At 46.7% G+C, this 23,598-nt stretch overlaps 1 protein-coding gene across 1 annotated transcript; it reads left to right on the top strand.

Annotated features, from left to right (window-relative positions):
- The first annotated feature begins 552 nt into the window (after nt 1–552).
- Nucleotides 553–22,324, top strand: MTMR9 (myotubularin related protein 9). Its single transcript, XM_027742021.2, has 10 exons — nt 553–1,102; nt 3,522–3,630; nt 4,369–4,494; nt 9,761–9,934; nt 11,612–11,829; nt 12,752–12,913; nt 14,983–15,124; nt 16,318–16,538; nt 18,007–18,158; nt 18,560–22,324. The coding sequence occupies exons 1-10, from the start codon at nt 918–920 to the stop codon at nt 18,721–18,723; spliced, it is 1,653 nt and encodes a 550-aa protein (XP_027597822.1). The 5' UTR covers nt 553–917; the 3' UTR covers nt 18,724–22,324.
- Nucleotides 22,325–23,598: the final 1,274 nt, after the last annotated feature.

Raw genomic sequence — 23,598 nt, 5'->3', positions numbered from 1 at the left:
CCTCTCCCTGCCCGCTCCATTCCCTCTCCCTTGACGGCTCCATTCCTACTCCACTCCCGCTCACTGCCCATTCCCACTCCCACTCCATTCCCTCTCCCTTGCCTGTTTCCGTTCCCACTCAGTTCCCTCTCCCTGCCCGCTCCCATTCCGTCTCCCTTTCCTGCTCCATTCCCTCTCCCATTCCTGTTTCCATCTTCGCTCCATTCCCGCCCCTCCTTCCCCGAGCCCCGCCCCCTGCCCTAACGAAGCCCCGCCCCATCCACGCCCCACTCCCAGTCATGCCCTGCCCTCTTTGCCCTCCCCTTCCTTAAACCCCGCCCCCACGGTCTCCTTTCCCATAGGCTCTCTTACCCTCAACGCCCCGCCCCTTCCCCTAAGCCCCTCCTCTCGCCCCGCCCCTTCTTCAATCCCCGCGTGATTCTCCCGGAACCTTTTTCGCGGGGGTCTCGGGATGCGCCGGGCCCTTTTCCCGCAGTTCCATCACCTCCAAGGCGGATTGGTCCGGGCGGCATCACGTGACCGAGGAGGCTCCCGGGGAGGTGCTTCCGGCCCGTGCCGCTCCGCCGGCGGCTCCCGGGAATCCGGGGGGTCCTGGGAATCCGGGGGATCCCGGGGCTACCTCCTGTCCCCTCAAGGGCTCCCTCGCTGCTCTGACCCCCCGGGGGTCTCAGCGCCCCGCTCTGTGTTTCCTCACTCTCCCCCCGGGCCCTGAGGGCAAAGGGGGGTCCCTGTGAGGGCCTCGCCCCCCCCCCGCTCCGCTCATCATCCCCACCCGAGAACCGCGACCACGGCGGGTTATGCCCCTTCCCGCGCGGGTGGGACCGCACAGACCCTCCCCGGCGCCTCCACCCCCTCCCTGTTTTCCCGGCGAGTTTTTTCCCGGTGAGCTTTCCCGGTGATTCCCTCCCGCCCCCGCCATGGAGTTCGCCGAGCTGATCAAGACGCCCCGCGCCGACAATGTGGTGCTGCACCGGCCGTTCCACGCGGCCGTGGAGGGGACGCTGTGCCTGACTGGCCACCACCTCATCTTCTCGTCCCGCCGCCACGACAACGCCGAGGAGCTGTGGCTGCTCCACTCCAACATCGACTCCTGCGAGAAAAGGTGGGGCCTCTCGGGAGAGTGGTTGGCAAGGCTGGTTGTCCCGGATCCAGGTGTGGAGAGGAGGAAGGATGGAGATGGCAATGGGGTTATGCTGCGCCAGGGGAGGTTGAGGTTGGACATCAGGAGAAATTTCCTCACGGGAAGGGTCGTTAAACACTGGAAGGGGCTGCCCAGGGAGGTGGTGGAGTCCCTATCCCTCGGAATGTTTAAGGAGCGGCTGGATGTGGCATCAGTGCATGGTCTGGGTGGCAAGGTGGTGCCAAGTCACAGGTTGGACTCAATGATCTCAGAGCTCTTTTCCAACCTAAATGTTCCTACGAGAGCACAGGGCAGGGTTTTCCTTTTGCTTGGATGTTCATTTTGACTGTTGCATCTGAAAGGTTAATTTTTTGGTCATATGGAGAGTCAAAACTTGTGTGTTTAAACACTTCTGCTCTGTGTTAATTATTCAGTGGATCCATCAATAACCCTTGAAACACTTGAATACTTCAATAACAGTTGAAACACTATATATAATTTCTAAATAATGCAACTTCACCACCTCCTTTGCATTTTTACCACCTCCTTTACCCTGTCCTTTGCAAAGGGGATGGAGGTCGGAGTGCTGGTGGAGGGATTTGCTTTGTGTCAGCCACCAAAACTGATGGACTCTGGAATTTCTCATCCCCAAATCTACCTCCTGCTGCTCCACACCATCATCCCTCACTCCTCCAACTCCTCATGGGAATCAGTAACCCTTTAACAATGTATTTTTGTGGTTCAGCTGAGTTGTAGCTGCAGCACTCCCGTTATTTTTCTTCCCCACCCTGTTTTGATTACAGAAGCTCCAAAGATTTGGGGTTTTTTACCTTCATTCCTGCTTTACCTGCCCTGTCACCCTTCGCTCCCTCAGTGTCTGCCCCATCTCACCTGGTCTTCTGCTCCCTCACTTGCTTCTGTTTCAGCTTCCTCATCATAATTTTTTAATTAATTACAAAGTCTTTCTCATTTTTCTTGCCTTTTAAAGAAATCTGGTAGAACAGATTTTTCTGGAAAAATCAAGCAGGAGCAATTAAAACCCACCAAGTTGGCAAAGAGTCTGGAATGGGGGGAATTGCTGAATGCTGATTAAATCTGTTGCTGCTTAAGTTTATTCCTGACTTTTCTGAAGTGGGAAAGGAGCAGAAGAGTGGGAAACTCAGGGAATGTGTTCCCATGGAGCATTGCTGAGTCCTTGGGGGGGGTTTGGCCTCATCCCTGTTACTCCTTGTACTAAAGCTCCATTTTGAAGATTAATATTTACAAGCTTTTCCTTCAGTTTTTAAATTTTTTATGAGCTCAGCTGCAGTTGCAGTGGAAGTTAATCCCAAATAAGAAAGGAACATGGAGTTATGAGGAGGGATTGCTGGCTCAGCACCTGATTTACTACCGAATTACTCTGCAGATACTCACAGCCCTTATTTTCCAGGAGGTCTCCAGAGCAGCCCCTGAGTAGCTTTGTGGGAGTGAAACTTTACCATTTGAAGGGATAAGTGTATTTTCCCAGTGCTGGAGGGGATGGAATAACGAGACTCTCAGATCTGTAAAAGGTTTAGAAAGGCCCAGCCTGACCCTGCTGCAGGTTCTTAGTGCACAACGTTGTGCCAGGCTCAGAAAATCTCTTCTCCCACTGAATTATAAGAGGGTTTTTTTGTACAAAACAGTGTTTTTTCAGATTTATCAGATGATCAAACTGCTCCTTGAGCTTTTGTAGCTCTTTAAACAGCTGGAATAGGACTGAGGAGGGCGTCTGGGAGCTGGGTTTGATTTGGAACCAGACGTTCTTCTGGGCTCCCTGGATTTGTAACCAGTGTGGGGGGTAAGACCTTCATTCCCTGAGATCTGCAGGGCAAATCCTGGCACTGCAGGGATCAAACACCAAAATTCCTTGTTAAATCAGAAATCCCAGACTGGTTTGGGATGGAAGGGAACATAAAGATCATCTTGTTTCACCCCCTGCCACTTATTTCCTCTCCCACTATCACAGGCTGCTCCAACCTGGCCTTGAACACTTCCAGGAATGGGGCAGCCACAGATTCTCTGGGAAAACTGTGCCTGGGTCTCACCACCCTCACAGCCAACAATTCCTTCCCAAAATCCCATCTAACCCTGCCTTCTGGCAGTTTAAAGCCATTCCCCCTTGTCCTGTCACACTCACAGTGGTGTAATATCTATACTTCCACTCCATAGCACAAGGACAGAATAAATTAAAATAAAAACAAGCTTATACCAAATAACAAGTTGGTTTTGTATGTTTTTTTTCTTGCAGGATGATATTGGGGAAAAATTACTGCTAATGGAGTTTTGCCTTGTAGGAATTTGTGGTGGGAAGAGCTGTAACATCCCCTCACAGCTCCCAGATGCTGTTCTGATGAGGCTCCTGTTCCATGTCCTGCTGTAGGTTCGTGGGATCGTTGGGCACCATTGTCATAAAGTGCAAAGACCTGAGGATCATCCAGCTGGACATCCCTGGGATGGAGGAATGTCTGAACATCGCCAGCTCCATCGAGGTGAGGATTCATCAGCATCAACAGAACCGGCGGGTCTCCGTCTCACCTCAACCTCGACAGCTTTTTGTCTCCAGTTAGGGAGGTTTTCATTGGTGTTATGTAAGGGAAAGGAAAATTCTGGAGTATTTCCCACCAGGTTGTGGGATATTTCCCATAGGTTGTGGATTCCTCATCCCTGGAAGTGTTCAAGGCCAGGTTGGATGAAGCTCTGAGCAATCTGGTCTGGTGGAAGCTGTCCCTGCCCATGGCAGGGGGTTGGAACTGAATGAGCTTTACAGTCCCTTCCAACCTAAACCAGTCAATGATTTCTGATAACTGTTAAAATCATGGGATTTGCCTCTGGGTCTGTTTTTGTTGTTTTTTTTTTAATTAAAACCCCATATCTTGCCACAGCATTTGGGAATGGGAAGCTCATTATGCTGAAGCATCAGAAACCATGCAATCATCTAGTGACAGGACAAGGGGGAATGGCTTGAAATTGCCAGAGGACAGGGTTAGATGGGATATTGGGAAGGAATTGTTGGCTGTGAGGGTGGGGAGGCCCTGGCACAGGTTGCCCAGAGAAGCTGTGGCTGCCCCATCCCTGGAAGTGTCCAAGGCCAGGGTGGACGGGCCTTGGAGCAACCTGAGATAGTGGGGGTGTCCCTGCCCATGGCAGGAGGTTGGAATGAGATGAGGTTTAAGTTCCCTTCCAACCCAACCCATTCCATGATTCCATGCTTTCTCTGATCCTCCCAGGTCCTTTCCACCCTGGATTCTGTCACCCTCCTGTATCCCTTCTTCTACCGGCCCATGTTCGAGGTGCTGGAGGACGGCTGGCGCTCCTTCCTGCCTGACCAGGAGTTTGAGCTCCTCAGCTCAGTGGTGAGTGGCACTGGAAGGATTTCCACAGGCACTTGGATATTCCCTGGAGGATTTCACCCAGCAGTGGCTGAACTGAAAATCCTGGATGGTAAAAAATTCATCTGTTGCCTGGGTGAGAAGTGAGTGTTGTTCAAACACTCTGTGAACATCAGGCGTTTTTGTGTTGTACAGGAGGAGGTTTGAGGAGTTTTTAAAATTTATCTGGGAGGACACAAAGGTAGGAAATGTTTTGTCCTTTGTGAATGACTCTCTTTATAAAAACAACAAATTGAAGCCCTTTGGCCAGGGTTTGCTTCACTTAACTTTGAATCTGGAGTGGAGTGAAATAAATCTCTGTCAATCCCTTAATTGAAATTAATATTTTAATAAAATTGCTCAGGATTCCTTATCTCTCCAGGAAGATGACAGTAAAGATGCCCAGTTTGAAACACTTTTAGCTCTAGTTCATGCTGGGGAAATATTCAGGGAGGTTTAGAGAGCAGGAAACTTCCAGTCCTCTTTTTTCCAGATGCTGTTGAGCACATGTTATTATTTTGGTGCCATGTTGATATGGTACATGTTGATATTTTTGGTATTATGGTACATGTTGATATTATTATGGGTAGGAATTGTTCTTGTGGCATTGCCTGTTATTCAAACCTTATTTTAGGATGCCGAATTTGAATTGAACCTAATTTTAGGATGCTGAACTATCTTGGTTTGAGGAACTTCCTTGGATTTGCATCTCTGTGTTCCAAGTCTTTGTTTCCCATCCAATATGAGCACTTGCTCCACCATCTCAGGTTGCTGAGCCCACATCCATTAGTGCAGCAGCACAGAACATTGATTTTTTTTCTTTTATCTGCAGCCCAGCCTGTCTGCAGCATCTATCACTTCCTGCCTGGGACTGATAACTGAATAATATCATCAGCTTGGCCAGATTCAGGTGATGAAATCACCAGAAAATTAAAGGAGTTCAGAGATCTGGCTATTTTTGTCTCATAATTAGAGAACTCTCATGTATCTTATCTTCATCTGATGTCCAGAGACAGACAATCTGACTTATTATCATAACTAGCAACACATGGATCCCTTAATATGCTTTTTTTTCCTTATTTTTTCAGAGATTTTAAAATGCATTTGTGAATCTCTTGTTTTTCTGAACATCTGCTCCTTGTAAGACTTACATTTAAAAATCATATTATTATATAGCAATATTTCATTTCTTTAAAATATCCCTGTCTGGCAGCTGTTGATTAATTCTTGGCTTTTAACCCTTAAAACCTCAATTTTTTTAAGAAAATGCTGTCAATGATTTGCTTCAAATGATTTACATTCCCTGAACAACAGATAAATATGTTGTTGACCAAATACTCCTTGTTCTGTGATGAAACTGCCTTATGTGAAGTAAAAGTAAAAGGCTGATTAAATTCTTTCTGCCATAAGTTAAATGAGTAGAATTCCAGAGGTTCCCCCCCGTCCATTAAATCATCCACCTGGATCTTTTATCCCTGACCTTCCCCCACATGTCAAATCCATGTAAAGAAATGTATTAATTCCACATTTCTCTGCCACAGGAGAGTTGTTTTAAAACATGGACACATTCTCTAATGGCAAAGTAAAGCTGTAAAAGTTATAATTTTTTAAAAAATTAGATAATACATTAAAAATTTAGATTGTCTGTGATGTTCTTTGTATTCTTCTACTGCATAACCAGTGAGGGGCTGAATGGAATTCAGAGTTTGTGTAAGGGTTTCTTATTTTTATTGAGCAGTCAGAGAAGAGCTGAGAGGTTTCTCTTCTGCCAAATTCCACAACTTCAGGACACTGCAAACTAACTGGAAATTGTTGCCTAAAATTATGTGAAGAGGCCATGAGAAGTTTGTACACTGACAGTATAATTAACATAAAGGTATTTTATTGCCAGAAAATTCACTTATTTCTCTTTTTATTTCCCTTTTTCCTCTTTTTTCTTTCCCTCCCTTTCCTCCTTTTTCTTCCTCCCTTTTCATCCATTTTCTCCTCCGCTTTCCTCCTTTTTCTTCTCTCCCTTCCTGCTTTTTCTTCCCCCTTTCCTCTTTTTCTTCCTCCCCTTACCCCTTTTTTCTTTTCCCCCTTACCTCTTTTTTCTTTCCCCCCTTTCCTCTTTTTCTTCCCCTCTTTCCTCTTTTTCTGTCCCTTTCCTCTTTTTCTTCTCCTCCTTTCCTCTTTTTTCTTTCCCCCCTTTCCCTCTATTTTCTTTCCCTTTCCTCTTTTTTCTTTCCTCTGCTTTCCTCTTTTTTTCTTCCCCCTTTTTCTCTCTTTTCTTCCCCCAACTTTTTTGCTCTTCCCTTTCCCCTTCGTGGCTGGAAAGAGCTCAGGAATCTGAATGGTTCAATTGTGCTTTATCTTATTGGAGCTTCTCTTAAAAAATCCCAATTTTCTGACTTTGGGCTCAGTTTACAATGGTTTGGGTCACCCCCATTTTACTCTTATCAGACAATCATCAGTCTTTGCATCTGCTATGCTCCTTTTTCATGCACAACCTGTCCCTAACAGGACTTTTTCCTTGGGAATGGCCTCTGCCATTGCTGCTTTGCAGGATCCCTCAAGGTCCTTGATGGTTTCCCAACTTTTTTTTTAAGGCTTATTAGTAGAACTTGAATTATTTCCCACTGTTTTGTGGAAAACAACCTCTCCTGGCAATTCTGAGTTTTAGGATGAAGGATATCTTGGACTTCTGGAAATCAGTATCTCTAAACAAGTGCTAGGACAAGAAAAGTAGAAATCCCAGAGATAGTCTTGCAAGGAGAAAATACTCATTTTTCTTTCTTTGGAGTCCTTTCCATTGTGCTCAGTGTCCTTTGCTGCTTCTGTCCTTAACTTTTTTTGATTCCTAAAAGAACAGATCTCGCATTGGGAGAATTAAATGTTAATTTTGTGCTTTCTCTGAGTTTTACACAACACAGTTACCTGGTGATGCTGAAGGTGAGGTCCGTCCTCCCTTCCACTGCAGGCCCTCTGCTGCACATACCTAAATTGCTGCTGCCTCCCTCTTCCAGTTCTAATGGCCATTTTTTCTCCCAAATTACAGCTCTACCCAAAAAAAAAGCTAAGAATGGAGTTTACTCCAGCAATGTGAAGCTGGCACTGCACAGGTTCACGGGATCTCTGCACGAGGAGCTGTGCCAGGGAAGACAAATGGTGCCAACTGCTGCCAGGCCCCTCCTCCTTCCCATGGAACAGTAAATTACAACTGGATGACATAACAGGATCATCTGTCTTGTGTTATAAGTGGGGAGGGGAGGAGGTTCTGGGCAGGGTTAAAATACCAGAGTGGGAGATAAATCAGGGGATGCTCTTCCACTCCTTTTCATGCTGGTGATACCAGTGACAGCCAGGCTCAAACACACCACAGAGCTCTGGCTTCACCTTCCCCACATCCTGGGAAGGGGGGTTTATCAGTTTTATATTCCTGTAATGTATTTATCAGTTTTATATTCCAGATCCACACAGATTTTTTTCATTGTGATCAGATTGTACACCTTTATGTGTAAATTAACACAGACACCCCAAAAAAGCTATAAAAATAGCATTATTTTATAAAAATTGTCATTGTTGATGCATTAAAAGCTGGAGCTGTGACCAGCCACATCCCTTTTGTGATCCAGAACTTTTCATCTCTGCTTATAACCTGATGGCCAGAGGCAGTTTGACTTTGCATCTGGGAGAAGCTCTGCTTTCTGTAAACTGGAGCTGTTCAGAGAAGCTGTTTTGAGGCTAATTAATAATGAAATAAGGTTGTGGTGCAATACTGTCCAGCTGGGCCACTGCACACAGGCAGCAATTTCTGCTCTTGCTGCTGCTGCTGATCCTGATGCACATAGTGTGTGTTTTTTCAGCATCTTTTTCTTAGATTGCCACTAAAAAGCACAATTTTACTGTCTCCAGTGCCACATATCCCAGGCCTCAGAGCTCCTGCTGCTGAAAGTGTTGTGAGTCAGATCAGCTTGTTGATCTGATGGAAAGACTTCATTGCCAGAAAACCTTTGTGAATTGATCCCAGTTTTCCATTTTTGCAGTGAGCTGGTCAGGATGATTTATATGAGCAGGTAGCAGCCAGGAGGGGCATGGCAAGAGGTAGCAAGCCTCTGGAAGAAAGGAAAGAGGGAGAAAGACCTAATTCTGATCAGAAATGTGCAATTAATACATGTTAAACTAGCAGACCTGAATCGAGGGGGGGTTTTGTGTATCCTGTTACAGGTTCATTTATGCTCTTCCCTTCCTTTCTGTGCTGCCTGCTTTACCCTTCTGCCTTTTAGTCTGGCTGAAACTTCCTGTGAACACATGAGCAGAGGTTTTATGGCATTTCTGTGAGGTCTCTGCCTCCTGCAGAGCTCCTTGTTGACCTTCTTCCTTGAGCTGGAGCCCAGCCCTGTGTCTGACCCTGGGTATCAGGTGCCTGAGTTCTCATGCCAGGTGCCTGTGAGGTGCAAGGTGCCAACACTCAGCACTTCTTTCCCAAGGATTTGGCTCTTGGAAGCTCAGAAGTTACATAACAGGAGCTGAGGATGAGACCTTGGGCCTTGGATGCTCTGCTGCTTCCAGAAGATGCTTTGGGAGCAAGAGCTGTCGTTAAGCACGTGGAAAAGAACCGAGCTGGAGGTATTAAATTGCAGTTTTAACCTCAAGGCAGCTCCAACATCTGGAGTTGGTGGAAATTCCTGCCTTTCTCAGCCCCCTTTGTCTTGTGAACTCTTCTTTCAGCACAGATGGAGGGTTGAGCCCATGTTACTGGATCTAAATGAACCTTTCTGCCCCCTAAATTTGCTGATGTAGGAACACATTCCTGCTCTGGGATGTCTCACATTGTCTGTGCCTGTGAAATAATTGAAAGCCACAATCACCCATTTCTGACCACTTGGGCTTATTTGGTGCTGTTTGAGGATGTGGATAAACCAGAGAGGGAACTGTTGTTCAAGTCCTGCACCTCAAGAACCAGAATCACCTGATCATTTCCTCCACTTCTTTATCTGCATGTTGGGTAATGAGTGTCTGGGAGCTGCTGCCACGAGATGTTTTCAGGGAGCATCAAGGATTTGGGGGAAAATTAATGGGTCAACAGACCTATAAATGGTTGGTAAAAGGACAACTGAGCTTTCTCCTGTGGTGCAGATGGAGCAGATCACCAATATTCCTCTGCGTGTGCCTTATCCTGCACATGGAAGTTCTTCTTCCCAGGTTTTAATGCTCTACCACTAATAATGTGTTTTCTGACCCAAAGCCTGTGTGTTCTGGTGTTTTTCAGACAGATGAGTGGCGGCTCAGCTGCATCAATAAGGAATTCTCTGTGTGTCCCTCCTACCCTCCAGTTGTCATTGTCCCCAAATGCATCACCGACGACGAGCTCCGGAAGGTCGCCATGTTCCGCCACGGCAGTCGCTTCCCAGTGCTCAGCTACTACCACAGGAAGAATGGGATGGTGAGCTGGGTTTGGGTGTTGGTTGTTCCTGAAGGAAGTGTGTGGATATGTTTGTTTCATGGAAAAGCAACTTGTGCTCTGGAATTAACACAGTTTGTGATGTTCGCCTGGTTTATTTTCCGACTTTCTCAGTGGCTGCAGTGAAAGTGGTTCTGGGGGATGGAATGAGTCATCTCCGTCCTAGAAATAGCCATTAATGTGCTTGTTTGGGAATGTGCATGGCATGAGCTTGCTTACAGCAGTTAAGAACAAGATGAGGTTTGTAAAAGCACTGCTGGCACCCTGACTTGCTTTGTCTGCCAAGAGGCTTCAAGGGAAGGATGGCAGGAGCCACATTGTCCCGCCTGAGTGGTGGGCCCTCATCACATCATGGTGACAGCAGAGCCAGCACTGCTTCTGCTCTGTGCCTGTGGTAGGAGGATCAGAACAAGCTGTTCTCTGAGCCTGGCAGTGCAACATGATTCAGGAGCAGCAAATTCTTGGTGTTGCACAGGCTTTTGGACAAGCCAGAGTCTAATGGAGTGACTGATACACTGTAATTAAGAAATGCACTCTATCAAACTGTTGAGTATTTGTGTCTCTTGCTGATGTAACCAGTTCTGAGGATGTTGGGATGTCCAACCTGCAACTTTTAAACTTGATACAGGCTCTTCAAATGCTCTAATGCCTTCTCACCTCCTGGTGCCAAGATCTGTAAGCCTTGAATTTGAGGATGTCTAGTCTGACTCAGTAATAACTTGGGGCTTTTTTGCCTTGCTTTAAAATCAGCCACCCACCAGCTCCATATCAGTTGTGTTTTCTGCTTTTTCTCAGCTCAGCTGAAAACCATCAGAGGAAGATTTGCTCAGTTATCTCTCCAAATTGTGCATGTTTCAGGTGTGAGGGATATAATGGTGTGTGGCTCAGAGCACTTGAACTTGTGACAGTAACTTTGTCCCTCATGTTCTCCTCTTGCCTCTGAGTTCCCAAATGTCCTTGGGATTGCTGACTGGCTGCCCTCACATTTTAGTGATCATTTGAGCTGCTGGGGAGCTCCTGAATTGAAAAGCATTTACTAAAGAGAAATCTCAGCTCATCAGTCTGTGGACTCAAGGTTTATTAGTTAATCCACGAGGGAAAACTGTCCCTAAGAGGCATCTTTTAACATGGGAATGATTTGAGTGTTTTAAGAACAGAGTTGGGAAGAGACCTTAAAAATGACAATCCCAAAAATGTTTGCTTCATAGGATTACAGAATGGTTTGAGTTGGAAGGGACCTCAAAGACCATCCAGTTCCAACCCCCTGCCATGGTCAGGGACACCTTCCACTAGACCAGGTTGCTCCAAGCCCCATTCAATCTGGCCTTGAACACCTCCAGGGATTTATAACACTTCCAAGGCTTATAAAGGAGCCATCAGCAGGAATCCAGTTCAGAGTTTCACAAAGATGGTATTTCAGGCATAATTAAAGGGATAAAGCCCCTAAGATGATATCTGTAATTTAGAACTTTACCTGCCAGATATCCTCAATTCGAGGATATGTAGTTTGGTTTTTAAATACGTTCAGTTCCTGCAAAAGATTGGACTTAAAAAAACCTGAAGGATTCAGGGCAAGGCTTGGAGCTCAAGTGATTGGTGCCTTTCAGTCTGAACTCCCTCCATTTCCAGTGCCTAATTCCTGGTTTTGTGTCTCCCCAGATCATGATGAGAAGCAGCCAACCCCTTACAGGTACGAACGGGAGACGCTGCAAGGAGGACGAGAAGCTGATCAACGCCTCGCTCCGGCCTGGCAAACGTGGCTACATCATTGACACCAGGTCCTTGAATGTGGCCCAGCAGGCCAGGGCCAAAGGAGGGGGCTTTGAGCAAGAAGTCCACTATCCCCAGTGGAGGAGGATTCACAAGGGTATTGAGAGGTGAGTGGAATCACACAGGCCCTGCCCTGGGCTTGGCTTTGTCAGGGCTGTGGTTGCTCCATGAAGTATTTGCTCTGTAAGAAGAGTTGTGTATGCTGGTTCCTGTCAGCAGGGTCATGTTCTTTTTATGGCCAAATCAGGATGTGTGGATGATAAAGGTTATTTGGGTTTCGGTTCCTTGTTCTGAACAACCTGCTGCAGGTTTCAGGCATCAGGCATCTCCCTGTGCCAGCCATAGCCACACTCCAGCCTTCCTGTGTTCCCTTCACACTGGAAGGAGCCAGAAAACTTCTGCAGGTGAGGATTTGTTCTGTGGCAGTGACAGTCACAGTTTTATCCAGAGGATTTTCTCAGAGAAGCTGTGGCTGCCCCATCCCTGGAAGCATTCAATGCCAGGTTGGACAGGGCTTGGAGCAACCTGGGATAGTGGAAGGAGTCCCTGCCCGTGGGAATGAGATGAGCTTTAAGATCCCTTCCATCCCAAACCAGTCTGTGATTCTATGAGCCAGTACTTTTCACTGGACGTCTAATATTGTTTGATCATTTAGGGACAAGTTACTAAATTAAATAGACTTTTAGCTTGGCCTTGTTCAATTTCTCTTAAGCCTAATTTTGGAAAATCCTCCTACACAGATGTGCAGTAATGTTAACTGGAGATATTGGAAAGCAGTCACTCCCCTCCTCGCTGTGTAGACCAGCTCCTGAGGAGTTAATTTAGGAATTTCCTGGCTGTTACTTTGAAGTATTTGGTTTTGCTTCAAAAGTTTTTACTCAAACTTGAATTTTTGTTATTATTTTACAGCTCTGCAAGCATCAAACAGAAGAATGAATAAACCACAGTATATGAACACTAAATAATCCATATCCTGGTTCCTGTGTTACTTCTTATGTAATGTTCAATAACATTTTCCTTTTCCCAAAGGTTTAATATCCTGCAGGAAAGCCTCATCAAACTGGTGGAAGCTTGTAATGACCAGTCCCACAACATGGACCGCTGGCTCAGTAAACTGGAAGCTTCCAACTGGCTGACTCATGTCAAGGAGATCCTGACCACGGCTTGTCTGGCTGCTCAGTGCATTGACAGGTAAATCTCTTGCAGAAAGGCTTGAGTTTCTCATTCATTTTGTCATTAGATACCTCTGGAAGTATTAATCACTGCCCTCCACGATCTGGCTCATCCTCATGCAAGATGCTGTTTCATCATCCTGGTGAAGGAATGTTCCTCCAGTAAATCATGCTGAGGGAGGCAACCTCGACTAAGAATAGGGTTTAAATTATGTAATTGAGGTGTATTCCTATGTCTGATGAAACCAGTCTGATTTAGATTGCTTTATTGAAGGTTTAGGTTAAAATGTGCCCATCTGAAATGCTGTTTGAGAGTAAAGAGAGGACACAGGGTTGATTTTTTTTTTTTCAAAAAGTCCTTTTTATTTTTTTCTTTTCAGCTGCAAGTTTCCAATACCCCACCTCACTTACAGAGGTTAAACCAATGGCATTTCCTTGTTTTCCCCAGGAATTGGCCCAGTGCTTTTCCCCTCTTACATTTTCATCCCTAAGTAATCCTGCTCATCCCTTCTAAGTGCTCATGACCTCTCTTAACCTGACATTTCTGTCACAAATCCTGCTGACTCAGCTGACTTGTGTTCAGACCTCAGCCTGGAGAGCCAAACCTCCCTGTCAGGTGCCAGGGTTTGTAAGGCCAGATGAAGGAGTTAAATATGTGTTTTATTTGTGGCTCTGAGCAGGAAAAGCCTATCCAAAAATTCAGAGAAAACCTGGCTTTTCATACCAGCTGGAGAATGTGTTCTGCAGGCACACAGGCAGGCTGGAATGCTGTCTTAGTGGTAAAACAGCATCAGAGCATTTAAAACGTGAGCTCTGTGCTTTTTGAAAGCACTGACAGTGCTGGTTTCATTACTGACTGTGCCAGAAAAGGATTGCTCTGGATCAATACTTTTGTCTGGAATTCTTTCCTACATGCGTATGATGAGAAAGATCAGTGATGAAACCATTCTGGCTTGTTGGGACAGTGGCTGATTTCATCATTTTTAAGTTCAGCTTTGCTTTTTCTGTTTACCTGGAGCTGTGTCAGGTGCCTGACCTGCCTCACTCAGGGCCTGGAGGTCAGAGGTGAGCTGACAGGGATGATTCCATTATTTACCATGGGCAGGAATGGCTGGGACAGATCCTGCAGCATCTTGAAGGTCTGGGGCCTGAAAGGTGAAAGGGGAAAATACTGTTATCCTGCTGTGCCCCACTTTGAGGAGGGCATAGGTTGGCAGCCTTTGGAATTGTGCTTTATCTGTCACTGCTGTGAGAGGAAGAGATAAAGGTTAAGATTAGGTAGGAAAGGAAGGTTTAGATTAGATATTAGGGAGAATTTCTGTGCAATTGCAGTGGTGAGGCCCTGGCACAGGTTGCCCAGAGAAGCTGTGGCTGCCCCATCCCTGGAAGTGTTCAAGGCCAGCTTAGATGGGGGTTGGAACAGCCTGATCCAAAGCCTTACCACTCTTTCAGTGAAGATACTTTCCCTAATAGCCAATCTAAACCTCCACTGTTGCAACTTAAGGCTGTTTCCTCTTATCCCGTCACTTGTTACCTGGGAGAAAAGACCGACCCCCACCTGGCTCTGACCTCTTTTCAGGAAGTAGTAGAGAACCTCAGTTGAGGCCCAAATTAAACCCAGGTTTGAGCAAGAACCTCGTAATACTGATTTGCAGAGCATCTGGGTGGTGATACATCTTCATTTCAGTGCTTATGGGAAGATTTGAGAGTAATGAGCAAAACGGTGAATGACACAAGCTCATTTTGAGCTGCATTTCCCAGCTATAACTCACAGGGGTACCAATCCAAAAGAGTGAGAACCACAAAGGAGATCTGCCTGTGAGATCAAGACAAAGAGCCTGGATTTCCAGACTGCTTAGCAAGAAACTGAGCCTTTCATGATGCAGAGCTCTGGTTAGTGTTGGTGAGGACTCAGGTGAGAAGGTGGGATGCTTCCTTAGGGGATGTGGTGGTAAAGAGACAGCAAAACCTCAGCATTGTCAGCACTGGTGTCCATGGGATATAATGGCATCCACTGGGATGTGTATGCCCTTGGTATGTATTCTGCTCATTCATACTCTTGTCCCTTCCCACCTCTTTCTTTCCCAGGGAAGGTGCATCAGTGTTAGTCCATGGGACTGAAGGAACTGATTCCACGCTCCAGGTCACTTCTCTGGCACAGATTATCCTGGATCCAAGGTGCAGGACCATCCGTGGCTTTGAGTCTCTTGTTGTGAGGGAGTGGCTGCAGGTAAGAAACACCTCTGGACAAAAGGGCAATCTGTTCCAGTGACAGTTGGATTGGGAAATAGCCTGAGAGGCAGCAAACAGGTTGGGCCTTGTTGCAGCCCTGCTTGGTGTGAACAGCCTTTGTCCTCAGAGCAGCATCATTCCCTGAGTCATTTGTACCTCTGGCACTTTGTGGGGCCTCTGCCTCTCCTGGCAGTTTTTTGGGTTTGGGAAACTGCCTGTTTTGTGTGCTCAGGATGGACATCTCTTACCACAGAATGGTTTGGGGTGGAACAGACCTTAAAGATCATCTTGTTCCACCCCCCCTGCCATGGGCAGGGACACCTTCCCCCAGACCAGGTTCCATCTCTTCCATCTCTTCAGAGCCTTGTTCAGACTAAACCACAAAACCTTAGTTCTGCTCTTTGTACCTTTGCAGTCTGGCCCCTCAGTGCACCCACATCAGTTTGTTCTTGGTCACATTCCCTGATCAAATACAGGACTGATCACACAGCCTGGGAAAGGCAGGCAAATTAGTCACAGAATCACAGAATTGTTAGGGGTGGAAAAGCCCTCTAAGATCATTGAGTCCAACCATTCCCCAGCACTGCCAAGGCCACCACTAACCCCTGTCCCCAAGTGCCACATCCATATGGCTTTTAAATCCCTCCAGAGATGGGGACTCCACCGCTACCCTGGGCAGCTATGCCAGGGCTGGCCAACCATCTTCATGAAGAAATTTTGCCTAATACCCAATCTAACCCTCCCCTGGCACAGTTTGAGGCCATTTCCTCTTATCCTGTCCCTTGTTCCCTGGGAGCAGAGCCCAACCCCGCCCTGGTTCCCCCCTCCTGTCAGGGAGTTGCAAAGAGCCAGAAGGTCCCCCCTGAGCCTCCTTTTTTCAGGCTGAGCCCCCCCAGCTTCCTCAGCTGCTCCTGGTGCTCCAGCCCCTTCCCCAAATTCGTTTCCTTCCCTGGACACGCTCCAGCCCCTCAATGTCTTTCTTGTCATGAGGGACCCAAAACTGACCCCAGGGTTTTGAGGTGAGGCCTCAGCAGTGCCAGCACAGGGGTATAATGGTTACCAGCAGCTTGTTACTGGATGCCTGAGCAATAACAGCACGGTCACATGGACAGAACTGTCTCTAAGGTCTTTTTTGCTACATGTACCCACATCCCACTGCTTTGTGTGTGATGCTTCCTCTGATTCCCACAGGCTGGTCACCCTTTCCAGCAGCGCTGTGCCCAGTCAGCCTATTCCAACAGCAAACAGAAGTGGGAGGCCCCGGTGTTCCTGCTTTTCCTGGACTGTGTGTGGCAGATCCTTCGGCAGTTCCCTTGCTCCTTCGAGTTCAATGAACAGTTCCTCATCATGCTCTTTGAACATGCTTATGCTTCCCAGTTTGGGACTTTCCTGGGAAACAATGAAAGTGAAAGGTTGGTAAGGATGCTTGATTTGAACCCTTGTGTATCTAACAAAAAATCATGGAATGGTTTGGGTTGGAAGGGACATTGAAGATCATCTCGTTCCAACTCCCTGCCCTGGGCAGGGACCTTCTACTAGACCAGGTTGCTCCAACCTGGCCAAAAATCCCCACCCATTCCCAGTTTATATAGTCTCTTACACAAAAACTCTTCCATAAAAGAATAAACAGCTGGAGTTTGACGTGAGTCATGGCTGTGGGAAGCAAACTTGTCCGTGCAGGCCTGGAGGAGAAGGTCAAGGCATCAGAAGCCAAAGCTGGCAAGTCTGGTCCTTACCTGTCAGGGAGGAACATGACTCTGTAGCCTGGTGGTCCTGACGCCCCCAGGTCCAGCCCTGAGTAGGGCTGCTGGGAGTAGCAAACGGGGGCAGGGCTGGAGCCTCCCACAGCTGTCAGAGAGGTTTGGATTCCTGTTTTGAGGTTGGATTCCTGTTTTGAGGTTAACAGTTCAGCCCTCAGGACTCCTGACTCCAGTAAGACCATGTCTGATGGTCTCCTGCTTAACTTAACATGAAGGGAAAAACCGAACTGATATTACAGATAAGGAAGGCAATTTAAAGCTTCCTATAAACCTCTCTGCCCTTCATCTTGGCTTAGAAGAGACTCTGCTGCCTTCTGCAGGGCTGCTGAACTAGTCATCTGCAAAACCAAGTTAGACTTGAAACCAATAAGATGGAATTTGGAAGAGTATTGGATGTTACATGTAATAACCTGCCTGTCACATTCGAGCCCGTCAGCCTGAGAGCACAGACAGGGTTTGAAGTCTGATGTGAAGCTTGTGCTGTCTGAAGCATTCACAGGGATGGTGAATCTCCTCCTGGCTGGCAGTTCAATTTGCTAGTGCAGGCAGGATGTTTGCTGCAATCTAAGGAATACAGATCCCTGTGTAACTCCTTGTGGTGGGGTTGCCCCAGGAAAACAGCACTGCTTGCCCTGTGTGCTTAGATCCTTCCTGCCACCAGAGGGACCTGTCAGGTGTGCCCATTGCACAATTCCAGCAGTAACACTGCTTTTATGTACTCAAGAATTCCATTTCCATCCTTCCCTGGTGCAGACCCATCCCACTTCCCAGCTCTGCCTTAACACAGGAATTCAATCCCTTTCAAAACCTGGCACTCGAACCACTGTGGGGAGGTGACTGATCCTTCACCTGGACAGGAGGCAGCCAACTTCCACACAACTTATAAATTTTATTTCCCCATCTTTTATTCAAAAGTAGTGGTAATCAGCCAGGTTGAGTAAATTGCTTTAGGTTTGCATCCTGTGCCACGATGGTGAGAGGTACTGAAGGGATTGTCCTGAATTATCTGGGCTAGTGGCATTTTGAGAAACTTGTGGCCTTCTAGTCTGTGTGGTTCTGACTAAAACAGTCTTTACGGATCAAAGTGTACACAACTAACTTGCTCCTGTGGGTTTCTTAGGGCTAAACTGAAGCTGCCTCAAAAGACCATGTCCCTGTGGTCCTGGGTGAACAGGAATGAAGAGCTGAGCAAATTCCAGAATCCCATTTACGAGGCCAACAGCTTGGTCATCTGGCCTGCCGTGGCCCCACAGAGCCTACAGCTCTGGGCAGGTAAGCCAGGCTTGCTCTTCCTGTTACAGACAATATCTACTTTGGGACTGCTTGTAAAGCTTCTCCTGACCTTTTTGGATAATCCATGTGCAGTGGGTTCCCTGCTGCAGGAACTTTCTCCATCCCATGGGTGCTGAAGAGTTGGTAACAGTGAAGCAAAGTGGGCTGTCGTGGAAGCGGGGAGACATGGATGTGTCTGATCAGGATATGAGGAAAAGAATGGAACCCCCTCATTTTTCCTTTTTATTAACCCTGTTTAATAGAATGGCGAACTTGGAGAGGAGGGTCAGTATTTTTAATGGCTGTTTAGGGGGGAGGGCAAGGGAGGAATTTGTAAACTGATGGAATATGAACTCCTTGTAACAAGAAACCCTTGTAACCTGTCTGCCCTGGGCTTTCAGGTGTCTTCCTCCGGTGGAACAGGCCTTCCCAGTACCTGGAGGAAGCCCAAGAAGAAATGGTGAAGATTATAAAATACAACAAGGAACTCCAGGACAAGGTGAAGGTGTTGAGGAGGCAGCTGGCAGAGCTGGAGGCGGCTGCAAGGGTGCAGCACAACCCGTGAGCTGCCCGGGCTTTGCCTCAGGTCCTTCCTTTCCAGCCCCCTCTACACTAAAGACTGAACATGGAAAAGTGCATGTGTTGCTGAGCCCTTGGGCCCAGCTGCCCTCAGCCCTCCCACTGCTGAAACCTTCACACTATGAACCTCCCTGCTCTCCTGGGAGGGATTTTTGTTTTGTTTACAGAAGACACAGCTGGGCACAGTGTCCTCTCTTGGCCGCTTCTCTGTCTCAACATTGTGTACAGTGTCAGCAGGAGCTGGAACTCTTTACCTCCAACTGTGTGGATGACCAGGATGGGCCAAGAGACAGGATGTCTCCAATTTATTTTGGATTTTTTCTGGGTTTGTTGAACTGTCTAAACACTCACAGGATTAAAATACAGACTTCTACATAGATAGGTAAAGGCATTTTGTCTGAAAGCACCTTTTCTCCCCAAGAGTAGGTAAGGCAGCTTAGTTCTTTAGTTTCCTAGAAAAACTAGAAATTGTTAAAATCTAACTACAGTTTCTGCCAGTCTACACAATTCTCTCAGTAGCCTTCACATCTGACACTTGGGTTTTTGTGTTCAGCATTGGCTTGGGAGCAGAAATTTAAATACCAAACCAGAGCAAGACTTTTCAGTGCAATACAGAACTGAAGTAGGGATTCTGCTGCTAATGTTTAAGCCATGACTTCCAGGTGGAATTGTCCCTCATGGATAAATATCTCCTAAGAAATAACAAATTTTATTCTGCCTGGAAAACAAAAAAGGTTTGGTAGCTGCTGGAGGCGTTCACTTGCAGAACAGGGGCTCAGAGCTGTCCTTTTACCCAGATCCAAGCTGCCTTCTTGGAATTTCCAAGTCCCCTGGCTGGGTTTGGACACCTGGCCAGGTTCACAGCATTGCATCTACAGCTCAGCAAAGCACTTTTGCTCCAGCTGATGTGCTTTTCCCTCTTGTGCTCTTATATCCATGTTGTGAAACCTCAAAAAAGCAGGAGCTGGAAGTTCAGGTGACCTCACAGATCTGCTGCAGATTAAGAGGCCATCACACTACAGAAATGCTCAGAGTTTAGATGATTGGTAGCTGCTAAAATTACTTAAAGACTTTAGGGATAAGCTTTTTTTTTCCATTTAACTTTGTATTTTGTAGCTGCTCTTCCTGTTTCTGCGACTTCAATCTGCTTTTATGAAATCAGAGTTTTCTTTAGCGATTTTTTTTCTCCTTTCAAAAGACAGGTAAGAGTAGGTCTGAAATACTCATTTTCTCAGCTCAATTCCATGGATGGACAGGACTGAGAAGAGTTGAATTAACAGCAGCACATGTGGCTGGGATTATCCAGAAATCTTGCTGTTACTGAAATGGAGCTGCAAGAGGTCAGTGGTGTTCTCTTTGGAAACTGTTGAGCTTCCAGTTTGTGGAATGAAACTGCCTTTATTTAAAAGCCACTTTCACACAGATAAATGTAAAACTGCAGGATCTTTAGTTGTTGTAGAAGCAGCTGGAGAGTGATCTGCAAAAATCATGTGGCCACTAAATATATTCTAAGGAAATCCTATAACCAAGGAAGCAATATAAAATTATGTTATAGTGATTAAGTGCTACCTTAATGCCTCTTGTTCACTCTTTATTTCCTTAATTCTTTTCTTCTTGACTAACCTAAACTTAGCCCTAAAGTCATGAAAAAATACCAAGATCCCTTTTAAGCCACTGAAGGCAGAAAAGTAATTCTCCCTGCTTGTAACACTGATTTCTTTTTAGGTTTGGAGAGTGATGGTTTTGTTCACTAAATCAAGTCTGACACAGGGAATGCTGCTCAGGGTGATCTGTCCTGCATCACAGGGGAGGCACAATTTGGCTGTTCCCTCTTCCCACCTCCAAATCTGGCTGCTGGAGATACCTCTGGCTATGTTGTTAATATAAGCCCTCTAAAATGACTGTTCACCCTTTAAAATCATTTCTGTGGGATCTGCACCTCCCTGGGTGGTGTTTCCCTGCCCAGTTCAGGATTTGTACATCTGAAATCCATTATCCCCAGCCAGATGGGAAGGATTCAGAAGACACTGTTTTCCTTGTAATAGGCTATACATAAAACACCCTTGAAGGTTATGCAATTTCCTAACACAGTAATTATAGATTGAGCTAAATAATAGAGAAGCAGAGATGGGGTTTTTTGGGATCTAATTGCCTGGCTCCTCCAGCCTCTCCTGCAAACTGCAGGCATCCCAGGAAATTGGGAAACCAGCTGTGACAGCCAACAAAAGGCAGCGCATTCCCCCTGAGCTGGCATTTAATCCATCCTCCCCTTGTGTCTGAATCCACACCCAAGTGCTGTGTGTGCCTTGGCTTGGTGGATCCCAGCCTTTGTGTGGAAGTGCTGGGGTCACCCTGAGCAGCTCCAGCAGTTCATTCCATAATTCCTGTCCCTGCAAACAGGTTACCTGCAGCAGCCCTGTGAGGTGTTGCAGGTGATGGAGTTGGGACACGATGTGGTGTTTTAACTCCTCCTGGGAGAGGACAGTTCACAGAGCTCTTGTGTCAGGCTGCTTCCATGTTCTCCTTTAACCTTTCCATTCATTCCCAGTGCTTCCCAGGCACCAGTCTGGTGGCTACTGGTGTGAAACACAGCGGAACACTCCGATTCTTTGCTTTCCTGCTTGTCTCCCATATTTAATCACATATTTAATATCGATGTTGGATTTGCCCCCTCTCAGAGGGGGACACCTGCCCCCTGAAGTCCCTGACACCCCCATTGCAGATTCCCAGTGTCTTCCCAAGCTCCAGGTGCTGTGGCAGTGCCCAGCTCTGGCTCTTCCCTGTGCCACTGCCTTACACCCCTGCTGACCCCCTGCTTCTGCTCTTTTGCACACACTAATTGTGGAACAAGCTGGACACTGAGGGCCCCACCTCCAAATTTTGGGGTCAGTCAATGAGGACACTGCCACTTACCAAAAGAAAAAAAGAAGAAGGGAAAAGGAACTAACTTGCACAGTTTTCATAAGGGAATTATTTACCTTCAATATTTTGATTGTATTGATCTAACTCTTGAATGTGGCACTGGTTGAAGTGCACTCCTGTTGCATAGGATAGAACTTCAAATTGCACTGTACAGCATTTTGGTGTCTCATGTGTGCTTTGCTCCAGCCTTGGGAAGTGCTCTTGTGTGTCCAGGCTCCTGTGGGAGGAGGGAAGGTGTATCCCAGCACTCCCTGTATTTTGTGATAGCAGCACTGTGTGGTGTGTATCTGTTCACTGCTGCCAATTCAAGTGATGAGTGCACTGCTGTCCCAACATCTGGAATTGCTATTTGGACTTGGCTGCTGCATCAGTCTTGATTTTTCTTGTACAAATTGCAATAGCAGGGCTGGGAGTTGTGCTGTTTTAGGTGTATGCTGTGTGTGTACAGAACCCCAACTGCTGTGGTATGGAATATATTGCAAAAAAAAGGTAACAAATCTGAGGAAAAAAGATCATGGCTCAATGTTCAGCCATTTGGGGGGAGAAAAACAGATACAAAGTGGCTGTAAACTTTGCTGTAGATATGTGAGAATATAGTAGATGTGTCTGTTTGAATTAAAATCTTGAAGACTAAAAAGTTCTTTAATTATAGTGCTGAATCTTTATTGGTGTGGCGTCTGCTTCCCACTGTGTGTGTGTGGCCTGGGTGTGAGTTCTTGCCTGAAATTTTAGCTCTTTTCAGCTCATGTGTGTTTATTTTACAGCTGAACAGGTTCTGTGATTGTAGAAGAGGGATGGAAGGAAAAGGTTGAGACCCTGAGGCTGTGAGTGGCTGGCAGAGCTCTGATATCAAGGTTTTGGTCCTTGGACACCAGCTCTGCACATGATGGATAAATAATTAGCTTGGCCAAGGTTTTTTGCTGGTATTGAACTCTCCAAAGGCAGAGAGGCAGGGGTATTCAGAGGGAAAGGGGTTTGGGCTGAAGCAAAGCCCTGCAGAAGGGAGATGGTGACAGAAGGGGGAATGGTTTTAAACTAAAAGAGGGTGAGAGTGGTGAGGCCCTGGCACAGGTTGCCCAGAGAAGCTGTGGCTGCCCCATCCCTGGCAGTGTCCAAGGCCAGGTTGGACGGGGCTTGGAGCAACCTGGGGTAGTGGGAGGTGTCCCTACCCAAGGCAGGGGGTTGAAATGAGATGGTTTTTAAGGTTCCTTGCAACCCAAACTGTTCTGTGACTATGAAGTCCATCCATAGACCTGGGGTCACAGTTACCTGTTGTTTTTGAGGGAGGTGGGGGTACCCCGGTGCACGTGCCAGGGGAAGGAACAAAAAAAGACTAAACAGCTCTTGGGAAATGGAGGCTGGGAACTGTGGAAGCTCCTGGATCTCTCCCTGCTAGTGAGTCAGGAGTCTGGGAACCACTGGGCTTTCTGTTTCCCTGCAGTGTCATCTGTGGTCTCTGCAACTCGTTGGGAAGGTGGTGAGTTTTTGTGGCTTTTGGTGTTGGAGCAGATGGAGACTGGGGTGGGGTGTGCAGCCCTGTGTGATAACACAGGGAAAGTTGCTGAAGGTTTTGATGTGAAAAGGTTGATTTTCAGTCCCTCTATTTGCAAAACGTTTCCAAAAGTCCCAGGTGAAACAGAGTAGGTCTATTTAAAATACTTTCAGCTGTGATCAGGCAGCCTGATCTGGGTTAAGCTTGATTTTAGGAGGGGAGGGAGAAAATAACTAGAGAATCATAGAATGGTTTGGATTGGAAGGGACCTTAAAGACCATCCAGCTCCATGGGCAGGAACACCTTCCTCTATCCCAGGTTACTCCAAGCCCCACCTAACCTGGCCTTGGACACTTCATGTATCAGGAGTCCATCTGACCAAGTGTTGAAATTTGGTTTTATTCAACTTCTCTTTTTTTTTTTTTTTTTTTGAGACTGTTGGCATTT

Source organism: Pipra filicauda, unplaced genomic scaffold (genome assembly GCF_003945595.2).
Source record: "Pipra filicauda isolate LSUMZ 115617 unplaced genomic scaffold, ASM394559v2 scaffold24_size8852520_pilon, whole genome shotgun sequence".
In the NCBI taxonomy this organism is placed as follows: Eukaryota; Metazoa; Chordata; class Aves; order Passeriformes; family Pipridae; genus Pipra; species Pipra filicauda.
Note: the sequence above shows the minus strand (reverse complement) of the source record. Positions and strands in the feature narration are given on the sequence as shown.